General features: G+C 34.4%; 2 protein-coding genes across 3 annotated transcripts in view; one reads left to right on the top strand and one right to left on the bottom strand.

Annotated features, from left to right (window-relative positions):
• Positions 1-19,756, top strand: part of LOC308194886 (uncharacterized protein) — a 705,306-nt gene that overhangs the window by 300,408 nt on the left and 385,142 nt on the right. The gene's annotated exons all lie outside the window — the stretch shown is intronic.
• The window catches only part of LOC308194888 (uncharacterized protein), a 48,871-nt gene that overhangs the window by 14,487 nt on the left and 14,628 nt on the right, over positions 1-19,756 (bottom strand). For both annotated transcript variants that reach the window (XM_080591438.1, XM_080591437.1), the window contains exons 4-5: positions 17,852-18,013; positions 589-791 (exon numbers count right to left, since the gene is read on the bottom strand). In XM_080591438.1, coding sequence (XP_080447564.1) covers positions 723-791; positions 17,852-18,013 — 231 coding nt within the window. In that variant the 3' untranslated portion in view covers positions 589-722. The remainder of the gene's footprint in view (positions 1-588; positions 792-17,851; positions 18,014-19,756) is intronic.

Genomic DNA, 19,756 nt, shown 5'->3' with positions numbered 1-19,756 from the left:
CCAGAGAAGTGATTTTATTTGATTCTATAATGCAATTAGATCAATCTAATACACAGATATAAATCCCTTTTCCCCTTTTAATATCTGTACATTCTTTTGTGGACTCAGTATATGCAGCAGGCTTTTCTCCAAAGGCAAAATAAAATTATTAAAAAGACTAAGCTGCCATAGCCTGGAAGGACTATTGGAAACCACAGAAAACTAAACAAACGTCACGGTTTATTCATTGTGGTCAAACCTGCAGGCATGAAAACTGTATTAAAGTGTATTCATAATTTTTAATTTCCCGACTATCTGTCAATACGTTAACCTCCTGATCTTTTTCAAGGAGAGCAAATACATAGATATATAGATATATATAGTTGAGGAATGCGACTATAAATTTATGACTTCTTTCAAATCTTAGCAAGGAAAAAGAGTTTTGGAAAAGACAAGATTTCTGCACAAAACAACTTTAGTTTGCATTTCTTTAAGAGTTTTATATGCCCTGAAGTTCAAAAATATAACCAAAGCAACAAGCTTCAGCTCTGAAAAATGTCCATTATTTTGTGACTTGTTCCAACTTTAAAAGAAATGTGTTTCTTTTACCTTTCTGACTACTGGTTGTCCCCTTTTCTCCATCTTGTGTCAAGAAGAGAAAATGACTGGGGTGCAGCAGGTAGGAAAGTGAGGCTTTTAATGTTTTCACTGCAGCGTACTATACATAATTTCTGGGGTCTCTTTCATTGCCAGAGGATTGTAGTTAGAGATCCTGACAACACTGCAGCCTTTTTTTCTTCTGTCAAGCAAATCTGAGTTATCGAGAGAGAGAGAGAGAGAGAGAGAGAATGAGAGAGATTATAATTGTCTGAAAAATAAAATGAAAGCCTTACACAGAAACAGATGCTATAGCATTATAAATTCCAACTGTACCCTGTGCTGTGCATGGCCAGATGTAGAAGGGAAACTGCTTATTTTAATGTAACACATTGGTCTTCTATGCAGTGTCACAGCGTTGCAACATCTGGTTCTCCTCCTCTGTCTGCACTATTTGCTATAGCCATCTCATACGCCTACTTATTGACATTCTCTGCTCTCTGGAAGTAGCTATTGCTGAGGGAATATGCATCTTTTTCTGTTTGTTTGCAGGCACTACACACTTCATACACACTACAACCACAGTTTCTCCCCAGCTCAATTCAATTTTCTCAAATAACCTTAGTGCCTGAGCTACCAGTTACTGTAGAGATCATTTTTACTGCTTATTGAAAAACAAACAAACAAACAAAAAACAAATGACATTAAACCATAATATTTTGAGCAAGTGTTACACTGGGGAAAAACTCTACATATGAAAGCATGTAGGAAATAGTGTTTCCCTGTTGTTTTCAATAGTCAAGAGGAAGTGATGTTACTATCTTTTTCCACTGCAGCTACATACAGTAAAGAACATTATATATAATCCTGCACAACCTTGCAAGAACGGATGTTTACAAATTTGAATTCCATCCATGCCTGGATAAGTGCAGTATAATTTTTCCCAGTCATGTTATGATCTTAAATAGGATTTTGAACCAAACAACATATAAATAAGATAAAGAATATGACATATTCATTTGTCTTGCGATTTCTCATCATTTTGTTCACAATCACACAATATTTCTAAAGATTATCAGGTATAAGCATTGTAACCCAGAAAATATATAATACAAAAAAGCTTTCATATTAATAATTGGAATCATTAGCCCTGCACCAAAGAGAAACTTTTCATAATACTTGCACCAAGGAGTAGGTAGGGTTACTCCTATAATAGTTCAAAATTATATCCCTCTGTCCAATCTACTCTTCAGAAGTACTCCTGCCAAACGATAAGCTTTCTGTAAAGGATATTACAAGCAGATGCCTCCTCAGTCAGCTGCAGCCCAAGTACCCCTTCTGCATAGTCACCAGAGCCCAGCCTGGTGCCTGAGGACCAGGGGCCTTGTCCTGGCTGAGAGATGCGGCAGCTGCTGCTTCCTTGTTTATAGGTTCAGCCAGCACTGAGGCTGAGCACGTATCCAGTAGCTGGCCTCATACCCACTCAAGCCAGTTGACTCTGCTGGTTGGCACTCAGACCTTTCAGCATTTACACACAGGATAAGATTATGCAGACAGATAGTTAAGAAAGGATTCAACAATAATATAAGACAGATTGCAGTTATCAGGTACAGGGCTTGGTCAGAAAAGTGCACTGACTGGCACATTTTACACAAAACTGGTCCCTTTTATCCCCGTCTGTTCCTCCTTTGCTCCCCCAGCAATTCCCTTTCCCTGCACATTCCCTCATCAGTTTGCATAATCCCACTGACCCCCACCACCACCATCTCGAACACTCAGGTTTGCATCCTAATCATTGTCGAAGTCCTGGTTTGCCTACATTTTCTTAATAGACCATCAATTACTATGACTGACAAGGTTTGTTTCCTGTTTTTGTCTCTGTTAGGTTTGTTTTGCTGGTCAGGTCTGTGTCTCTGTATACTATGTCTATGACTTCACCCTTTTGTCTTAGTATCCCATTTGACAAGGTTATCAATACAATAATCTTACTGAAAGAAACATTTAATATTTTTAAATGCACCCATAGCAAGGTGATAAAAGGCCCTTCTTGTGCTTGTAATGTCACTGTCCTCTGTCATCACGAAAAAAAATGTTAACCAGCTCAAATATAGAGAATAAAAATTATGATCATGGAGGGGAACACAAATCTGGATGGGAGCTATGGGACAAAATCCTGCGAATGATAAAAGAATCAAGCAGGGAGCTAGTGAGGCAGGCTGTGGGGGGATGAAGCTGATATTCAGATGAGGGGACTGGCAAAGTCACTACATGGTACCTTTAACCTTCTGATTAAGGTTAGAATCCCCCCAGATCCTCCAGTGAAACCTTATCCTCCTTTGTCCTCCGTCAGCAGTGAGGATGTATGAATTCTTCCAACAACAAGGATTGCTCACAACCGCCTGAGTAGCAATATACAACCCACCCCCCCCCTCCCCAGAGGATGAAATCACCTGGCACTGCATTCTGTTCTGCTAGTTCAAAGGCCACACGTCTCTGCTGGGAAATAAAAGACTCCAGTACTGTTGATGAGCTGGGTAGTGGTTATGAGACATGGTGGGATGCTTTTCTGTTCCTTGTTTCAAAATGTGTCAAAAATGTATACACACACACATACAGATTATTTGATATTAATGTAATCAATAAATACAAATATCATAAACCCTTCCATACCATCCGTAATTATGATCTTATTTAAAATTTGATACAAAATCAACATTTCAAAATTAAAGCAAGAGAAAAATTGAGATGATGTCTACTATTAAACTGCAATAACATTGTACATGCCTGTTATTAAGCTACTTGCTGTCATCACTTAATGTTCCTTTTTTTATTTCTGGAAATCACTCTTATATTCAAGACCTTTACAGTCAACATACTAACATAGTATAATTATTTATTTTCCTTATACAATGTTTATTTTTTGCTGAATATGCAGTGAATGGAAGAAGGAGCTTCAGAAACAAAAATGAGGTAACTCTAGATGCACTACAGATCTGGATTAGATGTTAGCATTTTCCTTAGAGGCCCTGTGGAAATGTTTTATTCCAAATTTTATAATTAATTTTTAAAGGCTTTCCTTTGCTAGTTCTTAAATCTTTGTTTTCTATTTTTTCCCACTACAGATCCTGAGCCAAATTCCTGAGTATTTAAAAGAAATAAAATTTAGTAGAGCCCATAGCCTGAATGTGTATAGATTTAAACACACTGAAGAACAAGACGTTACAGACACCCAAAATTGGGCACCCAAAGTTAGCGAGTACATTTAAGCTTAATTTCTCTACATGGCCATTACCCATCTGTAAAATGGAGATAATAAAATCCCTTAACCTAATGAGGATTTTGTGAATATAAAGTAAAGCCTGACACTATATTAATGAGTTCCATTTAAAAAATAGCATAGAAAAATCAATAATTTCTGCTTAAAGAGTGTGGTCTGAATAGTTTGAAGTCAATAAGGCATGTCCACACGCTGAACAAGGGCAAGAGAACAAAATGCTGTCTATTCCTCATTAAGGAAGATGTTAATCCCTGACAGAATGAGTCAGGGATCCCTTTCAAAAAAATAAAAAATAAAAAATCTGTGATGATGTAATTGAAGACCATTATAATGCGTATGCCCAAGGGATCCAAATGGAGGTTGTATGGGCAACTTTAATTTTAACATTTTTTAATATGAGTGCTTGACTTAGTCACCTTAGTGGTTTTTTAATATAATTTTCTGGATAAAATAATAATTGCTTGTGTAAGAAGAGAGAAATTAAAGTTATGCAAGATTTTCAGATGTGACCTGAAAAGTAATGAACCCTAGACAACGATGAAGAGAGCCTTGAAGCTGGCAGACTTTTTGGAGACAAAGAGGAGACAGAGAGGAGACAGTGCTGTTGCAATGAGAAGATAAATATAGAAACAAGTATAATACTAAGAGCTTTTCAGTCATCTGACTTTTAAGCTTTTATGACAATGACAAATGAAATATTTAGAAATTTTTATTTCACAATCGCAGCACATTCACTCAGACTCCTGAAGCTCCATCAAAAAGAAGAATTAAAGTTCACTCATGCCACATAGTATTCTATTAACAAAGTATTTTTCAACAAGGGTTTCTCTGAAGCAGGAACAATTACAGTTCATCACCAATTTTTGTTACCTAGTAAATATCACAGGACATTGAAAAATCTTTTTCTTGTGACATGGAGTGATACTGAACAGTCTTACTGATGGCTGTATCTGCTAGAGGAGTTTTCATGAGCTCATGACTAGTATCAGATATTTTGTGTTATTGAATTGTAGACTTTTCTGACTCACGACAATAAAGGAAAGTAGAAAGGGTCATCAGCATCCTTTCAGTTGCAGCTAATTTACGAGTAATGTAAAAAGACAAAATACTTTATTCTAAAAAGAATATCTCACTATATTTTTTACAAGGTAACAAACTATTTGTAGGACAATAAATGAAAAATACAGTTATGATACTGTATTTGTGTTGTTTAAAGTCCAGGCAAGGCTTTGAAAAGAAGCAGATGTTTAACAGAGAAGCCTCAAAGATATTCCTCAAATGTGTCTGGTATTTACAATCCTTGCTATGGTTCTACCACCTTCAAAAGCCAACAGCATTTTTTTTGTTTGTTTGTTTGATTTTTTCCTACTTGCTTTAGAACTTTACAGCATATAATAATTAAGGATCAAGCCTAATATTGATTCCTCGCACTTTGCTAGCTCCAGACAGAGTAGATCACACAGCTTAGAAAACAAATGTCCACACCACATTTATTCTCCAAGCAAAATCAGCATGACTGTGTAAATATTTGTGCTGAGTCTATGACAGCGATGCTGCATGAGGAGAGGCCTGTACTCCTGTACTCCCTTTTGAGGTATATAAAAAATATTAAAACCAGCTTTCTTTCCCCTTCATTCTCCTATTCCCCAGCCCCAAAAAACAATTCAGAAAAAGACTGTTTCTTTCGGATATAGAACCTGCATGTGTCACCTTTGAAGCCTCACAAAAGCCTAGTCTGATAATTACAGTACCATGGAAAAAGAAAAGAAAAAACACATGAAGTTCATTACTATGATTCATTCTTTACGAATTTTTTGCACTTAAAGTAAACACAGATTCTTGTATAGTAAGCAGTACCCCAAGCAGGAAAAAAACAGGCTTACTAGAAATGTTATAAAATAGAAGTCATGAACTTGGGTCTGGCAGAATAAGAATCCAGATTTGAAATTGGGTGAAGTCAGTCAAGTCAGTGAGCCAGGCACAAATCCAACACCAGGAAACACTTAAAATGCAATTTTCATCCTTGAAATAACTTTCGTTCATGATGTGTGCCCACTAACAGTTCTGTACCTAAGATTAGGACCTACATTAGTGACACTGCTGAAGTAGGAGGATTCCCTATATGAACTAACAGTATACACTGAAGAGAATATTACCTTACTTCTGCCTTTTACCCTTGATTATCAGCTTTTTGAAGTATGATACACATCTAATTCTTACTGGTAACAAAAAAATCACTCAGCTATGCTTGTGTTCAATTTCATCCATAAACATTTTCTTAGCATGATTATAGCATTATAACTTAATTTTGCACTTGTTAGCCAAAATTTATTCTAGCAAGCAAAATATGTACTACCATATCAAAAATATAATTCCTCATTTCTCAACATAAAAAAATAAAGGTACTACCATCATGTATACATTATTCAATTCTCATGCCAAGCAAACTACTTGGATCTGTCTATATTTTGTTAAAAAAATAAAGAAAATTATACAGGTCCCCTAAGTAGCAAGAGAGAGATCTGAAAAATAAGAATGGGATTCAAACAGAAATGCAAATGAGCAAAACTAATTACTCAAATTATTAACCCAAACCACTCTATGATTCTATGAGTACTTTCTAAGGTCTTGTGTACATAAATGCATAAGTAAAATAAAATTATGTAATGGCTAAATAGCCTAAATGGAGCTGCTTAAGACATAGGTCTAAATGTGTCTTTTCCATCACGTGACTATATGTACAGCTTAAATAGTATTGTTACTGATATAAACTATCTTGCTAAGACAGGTCAGGTCTCTCCTCTTTAGGATGGTTAGTAGCGACTGTGTGGTTGGATTACAGAAGAGGATTAAGAAAGTCTCAAGAATGATCTCATTTTCCTTACCACTTCTGTTCCCTAAAATGTGTTCTCTTAAGAGCCATTTAGGCTTTTCAATTCCTTTACTGTGCTTTGATAGCAAGAAGGACCACTCATCAAGAAAGCAGGAAAAGGATACCAGTTAAACTAGCATAAAATTTTTTGTTTATTTCTAATTTCATACATTATGAAAGATAATTCCATATTTTAAACTACAGATCAGGCACTATGTGAAAAAAGCTGTGGAAAGTGAAGACAGTTAAGAATGAGAGTGCAAAACAAAAACCTCAACAACTGCATGCGCAATTTCAAGACTACTGTAGAGACTTGTAAATACATAATAGAGTGTGTCATGTTGGCCTATACACTAAATTCTATGCTTTAATTTCGGTTTCTATTTTGAAGACCTTTTAAAGATCATTTCATTTTCAAAACAAGACTAGCTAGCCAACAATCAATTATATATTTTGAGTTTTGCTTTTTACTGGAGTTTTGGATTTATTGATAGAATTTTTTTCTGTGGCAGAAGAGGTAATCAATTAAAGAAATTGTTTCATCTGTAATTAGCAGCAACTAAAAGATTATTTTGCAGCTTAATTTTAAAAATGTCAGAGAAAGACATTTGAAAAACAATATCTGAAGTGGTATTACACAGCCTGCCAAGACATTAATAATATTGTCAAGGCAGCAGGTTACACTGTTGATTGTTCTTTCAGAACCAGACAGTTTGTTGGTATATTCTTTCCCAAACACTAACATTTAGAACAAGTATTCCATCATTTTTTTTTTACCATCTTATTAAATTTAGAAAGGATCTTTTCTTACTAGTTATGGTGGTCCATCCTTGGTAGAACAAACATCAAACGACTAGGGAAAAATTATATTCATTATCGTGACACTTTAATTTTGCCATCTGCATTATATTTCTTCAAGATCCTTTTACATTACGTAAGCATAAGCTGGTAGTTTTGTTTCAAAATATTTGCTTGTGTGTTTAGCAAAAACCTATCTAAACTTCTTTCTCCTTTTTATGTTTCCTTATTCATTCTTCTTCCAGTGTTGTAAATAAATTCCTCAAATTACCATTTAATTCATTGTTGTAAAATTATCTCATACAATTTCATCTTATGTTACTTATCTCAAGAAGGATAATTTGTCATGAAAGCATAGTCAGGGACATAATACTCCTACCACAGCATTGTTCTATGGCTCCACCTGAAGAGCCATGCATATGATCATGACAGTAGTTGAACTAAAAACCAACCAAACAAAAAAACCCACAATCTTTAGTTTTAACCCCCATTTTTTAATTTAAATTTTAAATAATTGCAATTCTATAGTTAGAACGTTAGCTCATGGTAACCACTAGAAAAATAGGATTTATACATGCAACAAATTGCACCTGAGTAATTGACTAGACATCTTGGTCTCTTCAGAAGCACCTTTTAGAAATCTATCAGCAATTGATATTTATACCCTACATCTGATAATATAATTATTAAGAATAGAAAATATGAAAGTATCTCTCAGTAATAAGAATCATAGAATGGTCTGGGTTGGAACAAACCTTAGAGATCATCTAGTTCCAACCACCCTGCTATGGGCAGGAATGCCACCCCTGAGATCAGATTGCCCAGGGCCCCATCCAACCTGACCTGCTATCTTTGTGCTGAGATTCAGATTTTACTTTTTTCCATAAAAATCAGATGTAAATAGCTGATTGAATACTTTGAGTCAGCATTGGAAGAAAGCTATTTACTTAATTTTCAGATGTAAACGTAATGACCAAATGATACTGGATTCAATGACAGTATGGATTTTTTTTTTTTCATCTGAAGTTATACAACTACAATAAAAATGTCAATGGTGGGACTATTTCCTAAAAGAGTTATAAAATATGTCTTTGAAATTTACTTAGTGTAAAATTATTATGTATACATTTAAAACAAAATATATATGCATCTACCAAAAGAGTCCTTCAAAGAATCAAAGCTTATTTCTCTTTACTAGTTTAAGAAGAGGGTATTGAAGAAAAGCTAAGTCCTCATCTTCTGGAGTATTCCAATAGCTGATTTTCAAGAATTCTGACAACGGTTGTTTTTAGTAAAGACTGAAAGAAAACCTTGTAATTATCCTATTCCATTTCCTAAACAAGACAATATCTACCTTTTTTAGACCCAGTAATCTAAAATCAGATAGAACTCAGTTAGCATAAACAGGATTAAAATGTAACTCCTAGCCTTTAAGACCATAACATAAGGAGATTCCCACCACATAAGGAGACAAGTCATCTCATTCCTTATAGCAAGAAGTCAATTATCAGCATTTTAAGGATTTAAAATTTCCATATGCAAAGTGGCTGTTTAATAACAGCTCTTAGAGATTACATTAACTGAAAATACAAGTTTAGTCTTCTACTAATGCAGGGAGAGGAAAGGGCACCAGGATCTACAGGATTATGGACTGATTACAGATCAATTTAAAATCTTGGTTCTGAGACTTTTAATGAGAAACTGTGTAACATTCTTTTTTTTCATATGATTATTATTTTACCAAGAGGACATTTACATTTACAAAATTACTTCATCCTCAACAAAAATTCAGTCTGGTGACTAAAATCTTGGTGTTCATCAAAGTGGGGTGTAAAGACCTTCACATTAGTGCACTTACATGAAAGCTCACATATCATTAAGCAAGTAAACGGACTATTGCTAACACTTTGCATTTAATTATGAACAACATGTTTTTCCTAAGCCTTGACTGTTAGAATAATGGATACCTGTCTTTATAAAGTTTTCTTTAGTGACAATTTTGAAGAAATATCTAAGTGTATTTCACAAATGAATATTACATATTTCTTAAGCACCATTATAAAGCAAGTTAATAATCTTGGGTGCCTAGAATTATGACTATTTTAAAATATTTGTTTTCTACAATACTTTGTATGAATCATCTACCAAAAATAAAACAAAACCCAAAACAAACCAATGAACAACAACAAAAACATAGACACATACAGTGAAAGGAGATATTTGCTGGAGGAAGCAGAATGGGATCACTCCAAACAGAAGCGATAAAGATTCATTTCAGTGCTTTGTCTGAAAATTCATGGCATATCTTTTCTTGGGAGAGCTCTTTACCAAGACATGGTAAAGTAAATAAATACATATATACATAAATTCGCTCATAAGATACGTATTCACATATATATGTCCCCATTACCTTCTCTTAAAAGATAATGAGATAGTTTTAATTTGATATCTTGTTTTTCCTTGTCAGCTCCTACTTATAACCCTGTGTTTGTTTTCACAGGTGCTGGCAAAGAGTTCATTTGCTTTCATAAATTAAGTTTTGACAGGACTAAAATTTTCTTGCTGTTCCTTTCAAAAGCAAAAGATTCCTTTAAAGGAAAGAGATACTTTTTCCATTTTTCTGGAACCTTTCCTGTTATCTTTGACTGATAAATAGACAACCTCTGAGACAGTTTCAATGATGTTTTGAAAATCGTTGAATCAAATTTATCTGATTTAGTCCATTCAGCACACAATTTATTCAAGTATATGAATCCATCTCTCTTTAGTCTGATACAGAATACTTGTTGATACTAATTGTACTACTCATATTACAAATGCTCAACCGTGTTATTTGGAGAAAACTGAATGAGAAAATATATATTAGTTTTGTTGTCATCATTCAGAGAACTTTACTGGGCCACTAAACAGCAGATCAACACTTTCCTTAGTTTGTCTTTTACTGCTAATGCACTCACAGAATTATTTATTATCTTTTACGTGTCCTGGTAGTTGTATTTCATTTAGTGCTTTGGCCATAGTTTGACTTTGTCCATGTCTGCTCTTAAGACAGAGAGAATTCCAGTATCAAGAAGACTTTTATTATCTCTGTAAGATCTGCTTGCATTTAGGTGGTAGCTTTAAATTGCTGTAAATAAGGCGGGAAAGGAAACAAGGAGATTCTAATTGTCTCTATCCATCACATTAACTTATACTCTGAAACAAAAATCCAAGCACATTACTCTTAGTGGTCCTTGGCCACAAAATCCAGCCTATGTAATAGCCACAATTTGTGAAAATGGTAACTGGCCTAGGCTAAAACTATGTCAGGAATAGCAATTTAACAGATATAAGTTATGTAGGTCACCATATGGAAGTGTTCTGGACTATGAAACCTCTTAGTTTGTTAGGGCAGAAATAAGTGGTTACTTTCTTATAAGGATGCTTATCATTACAGTATTTTAGGTGAAGAAAATCAGCGCCTTGAGACTAAGATCACAGAATTTACTACTATTATTATTATTATAATTTACCCAGTATTATACTTTGTAAGAAGAAAAAAAGAAGGAAAAGTACCACTCACCATTCTGAAGGGCTTTAATTGTGCACTGAATCAGCAGATCTGTACTGCTAGATTATGGGATTTTTGTGACTCAGTCTTGAAAAGAAAGGCTGAATGGCACAAAACAACTCATTATTTCCAGGTTCAATTTACAAAATCACTTATTCTGTCAATTGAGAACAGGGCAGGCTATTTTACCTCTTGTGTCTTAAATCAAACCCTAGGTCCTTAAGGACCTCTTTAGGAAATGAAGAAAAAAAAATTACACATTTAGCTTAATCAACGACTGATGTCACCTACTTGGACTTCTGTAAGGCTTTTGACACGGCCACACATGACATCTTAATCTCTAAATTCTATTTCGCTTTTCCGTCATTTTCTAGAATTAGCACTACAGCTAGAAAATAAATAAATGAACAGAATGAAAAAGCATAAGATAGAGGAATAAGGGCACCAAAAATAAATTTTATAAAACACTTGTGCACTTAAAATTAAATTTTCTAATGCTGTTTCATTGTCATTGTCCTTTGTGTGAACCTAATCCATAGCACCTAAATACTTGATTTGCATAGAAAAAGGTTTATAAATGGAAAAAACTGCATGCAAAAATCAAGACAAGCTTGAAATTGTTTCAAAATTGCTCTGTATCCACACAAGTTAGACAAAGAAAGTGGTTGTAGGAAAGAATGAAAGCATATGCTCAAAGTACATCAGGAAAGGCAGACATAAAGATGCTAAAGGAAGAGAACTAAATTAAAAAGAAAAAGCGATTAAAAAAAACTACGCAATTGAAAGGGAAGAAAAAGTTTTAATAAGTTAGGCAAACTAGATTGAAAAAGGTGTTAATTATGCCTAGCATCATAAATGGCAATTAAAAAAGCAGAAACAGTAGATGCAATATAGTTGTTTTAAGTTGTTAGTGTAGAAGAAACTGCTGCACATCCCATCATCTAGGAACAATTACCAGCTGTTGCCATCAGGGAAATCATTCTTTCTTCACTATCCTACTGTACGAAACCTATGTCCAAAACAACCAGCTGTCATTAAGAAGGTGAATGGAACTCAGAATACCTAAGTTGGAGTTTTTATTCTTTCTCACTGTTCTGCAGGCAGAATCCTATCCCTTCTTTTTCTTTCTCTGACACCTTTCTCAACCTTCCCTAAACTCCTGGTTCATCCCATCTACCTTGTTACTGGGATTAAATCTTATCCTAAAATGATCTAGACTGGTTTTTGAAAGAGTTACACACAGGAGAAATTAAACAAAATAGATTGTTATCTTTTGAAAATTGGTTATATCAGGAAAAACTATATCTCTATTCAGTGGAAAAAAAGAAGAAATGGAGAGGGCAGTCTGTAGCAGAGCATATTTTACATTCTGGAGCTGACGTGGACCTTGACAAGAATAAAAACTATATTTTCTCCTAGTTTTAATAAATGAAAGTCCTTTTGAGAACTATGATCTATGATGGTATTTAACCATTACTCAGCAAGATAGCTAAATAGCTAAACAACATAGGGAAAGAAGTCACTGATATAATCTGCTCCATTAATACCATGATGATTTGACATTAAATGCAATTAAGAGAGGACATTTTTATGCTGTTTCTTTTTTGTTGTTATTATTTTGTTAGTTTAATAATCTCATCTTTGATGGGCATGTTTACTCATACAGACTTTCTGTCTCTGTGCTACTGAATGGAAATTTGACATTCAGACACAGATCCAGCCTCCTGTATTTTGATCTAATGGAGACAAACCTAATATAGCTAAATAGTAGGCTGCCAACAGCCCTTTCAGATCAATTTATGATTTCACATGGCATAATCTTAAAGAAAATACATTTGTATTCTTTTATGAAATCTACTTTCTATACGTGTGTATATATATATGCATATATCTATACATGTGCATATATATATACACACACACAGAGATATTTGTGGCTTAGCAGAGAATGGCTGCAAACAAGTTGTTTAAATAGAAGGGACTGTGAAGATTTAAATAAATATTTATGAGAGATTCACAGTTAGGCAAAAAACATGAAAAAAAAAAACCCTTTCCCAAATTAATCACTCACAAAAATAATCTTGAGAAGACTACTGTTGAACAAAGACACACATAATATTTTTAATTTTTTTTTTAATAAGTAAAAGAAACTGGGAATTATACCTGATACTTGTTTGCATTTTATTCATACTAAATGTTAAGGACTTTTATGGGTAAAAATCCATAAAATAAATAAATGCTACACCATGTAGCTGGAAAAAAAAATGGGATATGTATAAATACATACAGAAAAAAGTGAATCAGATTGGACACTATCAAAAGAAAAGTTCTCTGAAATAAAGAATAAGCCTGGGAGACAGAAGAAATAGGTTGACTATCTGGGGACCTTTAAGTACAACAAAACTTACTGAGAGATTAAACTCTAAATCTGAGACCAGCAAGAGTCAGTCTGTTCCTAAAAAAGCAATTTAGAGTATTCTGATTGCTCTGAGAGGAATTAGTCAGGCAGCCAGGGATTTTCAGAGCATAGCTATGAGCTTGGGCAATGATGTAAAGCTGGCTGTATTGCCTCTGCAGCACCTACATATTCCCTTCTGCCAAAGAATTTCTCAACCAGTTACAAACTACTCACCTGAAAAACCTGCAACACATTCCTATTTCTATCATAGACTTCCTCTATGACCATGGACAGCTTGGTCTCCATGGTACGTGTAAACGGCAGAAAATGGGAGCACTTCACATCTGCCAGATTCAGAAGTGTCCTGGGAGGTAGAGTGGGATAGTATCTATTATTTGTTCCTTTGTTCATACCCTTCGGCCTGGCTCTCCAGAAGGAAACCAAGTATGCAAGCCAGGAGATGCCTAGGGTCACCTATGATAGCTGAGAAAGTTGGAATTGTTGCCTCCTCAGTCTTGCCACTGCCTCAGGGCCATCGTTCAATGCACACTTTTAGGGGCAGCTCCCAGCCCTTTGCCAAGCTAAGTAACCTCCTCTTCATAGCACACTGTATCTGCATTGCACTGTCATGACAACAATGTGAACAGGATTAATGAAATAGCCTGACTGAAAAATTCCCATGTTTAAAAAATTCTGTTTTAAAATTAGAGCATGTCCATGGACAACTGCACAAAACTATGTGCCAGATCAGCCAGAGGTGGGGCTTACAGGCCAGGGTTGGAAAAAGAGCAAACCTAGGAGAGGTTAAGCTATCTGAAGACTCTGCCACAAAAAGCTTGAGTACCCCTGCAGAACTTATGCTCCTCAGGCATGACACTGTTTTAACTTTTAGGTTCTACCCTGTGAATAAAATGGTACTTTGATAAGCAGGGAATAATGCAGAGACACTTACAATAAATTGCAACAAAATGGGACAGATTGTTCCACAGGTTGTGATTTCCTTTCTGTCACCAGATGCCTGCGTTCAATATTTTCACAGTTCCAACAACATGCCTCCATAAATATTTTAAATGTAAGCATAAAACAAAGAGTGGACAAACACCTATATTTTCCAGTATTACAAACAGGATTACAAACTGTTTAGCATCCTCAGATGCTAAGCATACACATCTGATTTTATTTCATGTGTACTGAGATAACTATAACATCCACAATGATGGGCTTTCAAACATGAACCGCATCTACAAAAGAACTGTGCCTTCTTGCCCACTTAGAGTCTAAAATGGACTTTGTGTGATGGAAACTGGAGGCAGCTACTTCAGCACCTGCATTGCTTTAACTGTATCCTAATTTCATCTATCACTGTGGTACTCAAATATGCTAGGAGAAAAAAAAAAAAGTTGCAAATCTCTAAATCGCTCTTTGTTATATGATATATTATAAAAGTAACTTTGGTTTTGGCCTTTTTCTACCATTCCATTTTCTCTCTCAGCTAGTCTAGCACCCAGTTATATCTGACAAGAAACAATATCTAAGCAAAATTTTTCTCTTTATGCTCCATGTTTTCTCAAAATAAAAAAAATCAACATCATAAATTGCAATACAATACGATGCTAACATTTTAGTGTAACCATATTTTTTATATATATATAAATATATATGTATAAAACAAGCTTTTTTTCTGAGTTGGCTAACAGTATCATTTCATATATTCCTGAGGAAACTCAGCTGGAATTTCAAGTTTGCTTATGATTGAAATCCACAAAGTGCTGTTTGTTTTCAAAGGTAAACAAACATCTGTGCAATGCAAAAAATCTCATCCTCATTTCAGCTGTTCTTTTTAACCATTTTGCAAGACCACACAATGATTTCTTGCCCCCCTTTTTTTTTCCTCTACCTCAATCCTTTATTAAAGGCGTTTTAAGTATTTTATTATGTTTTGCAGAAAGGGAAAGACATTTTAAGACTTGATCATACAATTATATTCACACAGGCAAAGTCCATTTGTAGTTGATTGTTTCTCTGCATAGAGGTTGAACTTTCCAATGAGCTTTGAGCACCAGGTATGCAAACTCACATCATGATATACTAATTCATGACTTGGTAGATATTAGGAAGGGAATAGATATGCCAATGTTATCCAGGAAAAGGGAAATAAAACTGCTTTCTTTCAAAATCTATAGCACATCTGTCTGTTATTATATTCAAAAAAGTAATTTATAAAGTATTTTATTTTAGATTAAATATTAGCCTTATTCCATAGTATCAAATATTTTTATGTGACCAAATATTAATTTGATCACATTTTTTTAATAAGAAAAAAATTTGAGTTCAAATTCAATTTCATTATAAGCATTTTTAGCTGTATTTGTTTTTTTTCCTAAAAAGTGGAGGTGGGGCTGGGGAGGAATAATAATCCTAGTAGTAGCACCAAAGCTCTATTTGAATAGAAAGTTTTGGATCTGGGAAAAACAAACAAGCAAACAAGCAAAAAACAGTTTACAAATATAGGAAAATGAATCTGTAGAATCATTAAGCTCAATGAAACTTCTTTTGAACATATAATTGCGAGATTAAGGAAGGTATTGTGTAGGGTGGAGTTATGCAGAAAGGGATAATTTTCAATTTAGAGAACTAAAACAAGATCTAATAAACCCACTGTTTGAGCGGTAAACAGTTTTTTAAAATTTCTACCCCCTTTTCTCCAATCTACCATCCAGTTCTAAGCAATTAATTACCTATTATCTTGATTAGCCTAATTAAATTGAGGGTGAAATTATGCTTTCACCAGAGTGTGGCATTTAAAGGAATTTGCCAGGTTTTTCTTTTTTCTTCTCTCTTTTTTTTTTCCCTTTTTTTTCCTATTTTAAGTATTTCTTTAAAAGGTAGCTATTCATTTTTATTTGCTGCACACTTTTGGTTTTACTGTCACTCACTAGAGTCATTTTGAAACAGTTGACATTTTTCTTGTTAAACAGTTCTAAGAGTTTAAGCTTTAAACTCGTATCTGGACCTAGATGTAAATTTTCTGGCAAAACCAGTATCTTTTCCATTAGAGAAAAAAAAAAAAAGGCTAATGAGATAAAGTTGTCTCACTAATAGCACCCCACTGATAGTCACTGTGGATCGGCTGATATATATTGACTTAACACTTAGTGACAACTTTTTATGTCTGCTGGACACAGTCATCTTTGTATACCTGCGTGTTTTCTGGGAAAGAGAGGACAACGCTGACTCTGTAGAGTTTTCTTTCAGATGTTGGGTACCCAAACTCATATCAGAAAGACCATTTTGTTTATTACAGAGCAGCTGCTCAAATTTTTTCCTGTCATTACAAGATGCAAAATAAGCTACCCCATTTTCCAGGGTGTTTTAATTCTAAAGGCAGTAGCTATCCACTTTTCAGCAATAAAATTGAGAGAGCTCTTTGGCACAGGATGGCAACAGTTTTAAAGAACAGGAAAGTTTGTGTGATAAGGAAATAATTTTCTTTATAGCTCTACTCATAATATTTTTCAAATATGTTTAATAACAACTGCAGTATATAGATTACAAGGTAAGAATTCATAAGTTATCTATAATAGGGTAGTTCATATCTTTAAATTACTCAAAGGCTTAGGAAAAATATATGTGTTTAATAACTAACACTAATGTGCTATTGTCTGCTACTCCATTTCCTCACTGATATTTTTTGTATTGATTTTGATCTTGCAGTCATTTAATTTTACAGTAGTGATTTAAGCAGAGATATGATACATATCATACATGACTTTTACCCTCTTCTGACTGCATTTTGAAAAGGCTGTTCATTTAAAATTAAAATTTCAAAGGATGTTCAAAATATAGATAATATTCTGATGCAACTAGATTAATGTAATTATTTGTCTCAGTTAAGTGAAGTTATACTCCACCTATCCTTGAGTATTTTTTGTTTCATTGTTTTTAATTGCTGCCTTAGGCAGACCCAAGTTATTTCCAGTCTTTTTAATGTTTTCTTCTGATTTTAAAGCCTCACTATTTCTTTTCCTGTGTGTCCCCCCCCCCCCCCCCCCCCCCCCCTTCTGATTTATCGTTTGGAGCAGTGGCCACTGAGGCAAATTCATTTCTGTCTTTGCCTTCCCATGAGGTTCTTTGATGCATTCCCTGTGGTATCCCCAGTTGGTGCATTATGCTACATAGAAGTTTTCTGCCTTCAGATTAAGAGATTATCGTCTAGCTCTGAAATTCGTATGATACAGACTCTACCCTTTGAAGATTACAGAATGCAAAATTTAGCATCCCAATTTATCTTCTTCCAGAAGAAGATGATTTTTTTTCCTCCTGCCTCAAAGCTTCCTACCAAGACTAGGTATTAGCAAGACAAGCTTTTATGACACTCACCTGGTATTTCAGTGGCGCGTGAGGAAGCAAATGCAGGACGAGCCTGAGAGTGCTGAAACTCCAGTTCCTACTTGGTTCTTGTTCCACTGAGAATGGCAACTGCTTCATGTTCGCAGCTCTCACTGACAGCACAGAGTTGAAATTACAATTTGACTGCTTCTCCTGTAATATATTTAGTGGTAATCAAATGACAGAAACGAAACCTTTTGCCCCCTACCCCCCCCTCCCCCCCACCTCCATTACACACACACAATTCTTTATGTGGGAGCATTAACACACGTGGCACCATCTTTTATCAATTTTTAACTCAGCCAATTTTATCTGGTGTTGCCTTCCCTTTCCCCTGCTTAAGAAGCATTCTCAAAACAGCACCCAGTTCCCCTCTCCAACTTGCTATTATTTACTCACGATGCCTCTTATTTTACTGCAGTTTTACTGCAGAAGAACAGAGACTTCCACCTGGTCAAACACCACAACACAAATCTGTTACTCTTCTCAGTCATGTCTAGACTCTTAGAAGCAATCCCACAAAGTAAAACAACATGCATTTTAGTGCATTTTATACTTTTTATACGTGCAGGAACAAATAAGTAGTTTTAATTGCTCTCTTTTACCAGCAAATAATTATGGTTGGTAACTCTGATTTTGAAAACATTCCTGTAGAAGGTTAAAGATCATTTAGGAAGTAGAATAACATGCATGTGATATAAAGATATCAGAGTTTTGTTCTGATACAAATGGAGAAGAAAAAAAAAAAAAAAACACTTTTCAACATTTTTGTATCTTTACAAGTTGAAAATTTTTCATTTTAGATAATAATTCCACAACAGAGCCCAGAACCTTTTTGATAATTCAAAAGGATACAAGTAATATTGTAAAATATCCATATTTACAAATACTTTATTAAATGTTTCTCATCAAAGATTATTTTTTTCTGCAATACTAACATTTTGATGAGTAGTATCCATTGTGATATTTATCAAGTGACAGAAACAAATCAGAATTTGGTGTTCAATAGCCATATATTAAACAAGGCCCTTACCTACAGCTTTTTTCTTTATGATGCTTCTCACAGCACAAGAATGTAAAAAGATGGCATTCATTTTCAGCTAATAACAAAAAAAAAAAAGCCTCTCGCTTCCTGCTAAAAAAAAAAAAATAATAAAATAATTCACTATTCTTACTAAACAAAGCCTCCTTCTAAGTGGTTTTGGAGGAATAAAAGTTTTTTTGTTCATAATGGATATTAGCCACTTCCAGCAACTGTTTTTATATAATGATTCATACCAGTTTCCATTAAATATTTAGACCCACATTTAGCTTATTTTAATGTTCTTAACATTACGTGGAAAGAAGTTTACCTAGCCTCTGCACTTTTTGGGCAAGAAAAGTTGTTCATTCTGACTCAATATTCCAAGAATTCAGTCAAACCAATGGATTAATTCAAGGAAACATCATACAGTTGATTTCTCCAGCTGATGGCAAGACTGAAGTTGATGGATGCCTCAAGCACATTCTTGAGATCAATCACTTTAAACCACTGAAGACAATAAAGACAGCACAGTCTTCAACACAGTGGGGCATAAATCCTTTCTTTCTCCCCTGAGATTTTCATTCTGTTTTAAAATCGTGTTAAAATATTAAAATATTCAACTTATTAACATATTCAAAATGAATTTTTATTAGTCCTTGTGCCAAATTCTTTCAAAAATTCAGTGAGAAGTAACTTCATTTCAAGACAGACACAAATTTATTTTTCACCCTGCTGATACACTTTAAGAAATTATCTATTTTTAGTCTTTTGACAACTTATGTCATAAATGACAATGTATTTGCCTCTATCTTCATGCCACCAAGGCATGTTTGATGGTAAAAAAATAAAAAAATAAAAAATCCAAAGGCTGC

The sequence above is a fragment of the Anser brachyrhynchus genome, assembly GCF_964034855.1.
Source record: "Anser brachyrhynchus genome assembly, chromosome: 4".
Lineage (NCBI taxonomy): Eukaryota > Metazoa > Chordata > Aves > Anseriformes > Anatidae > Anser > Anser brachyrhynchus.
This window is presented reverse-complemented; position numbering and strand designations above follow the sequence as displayed.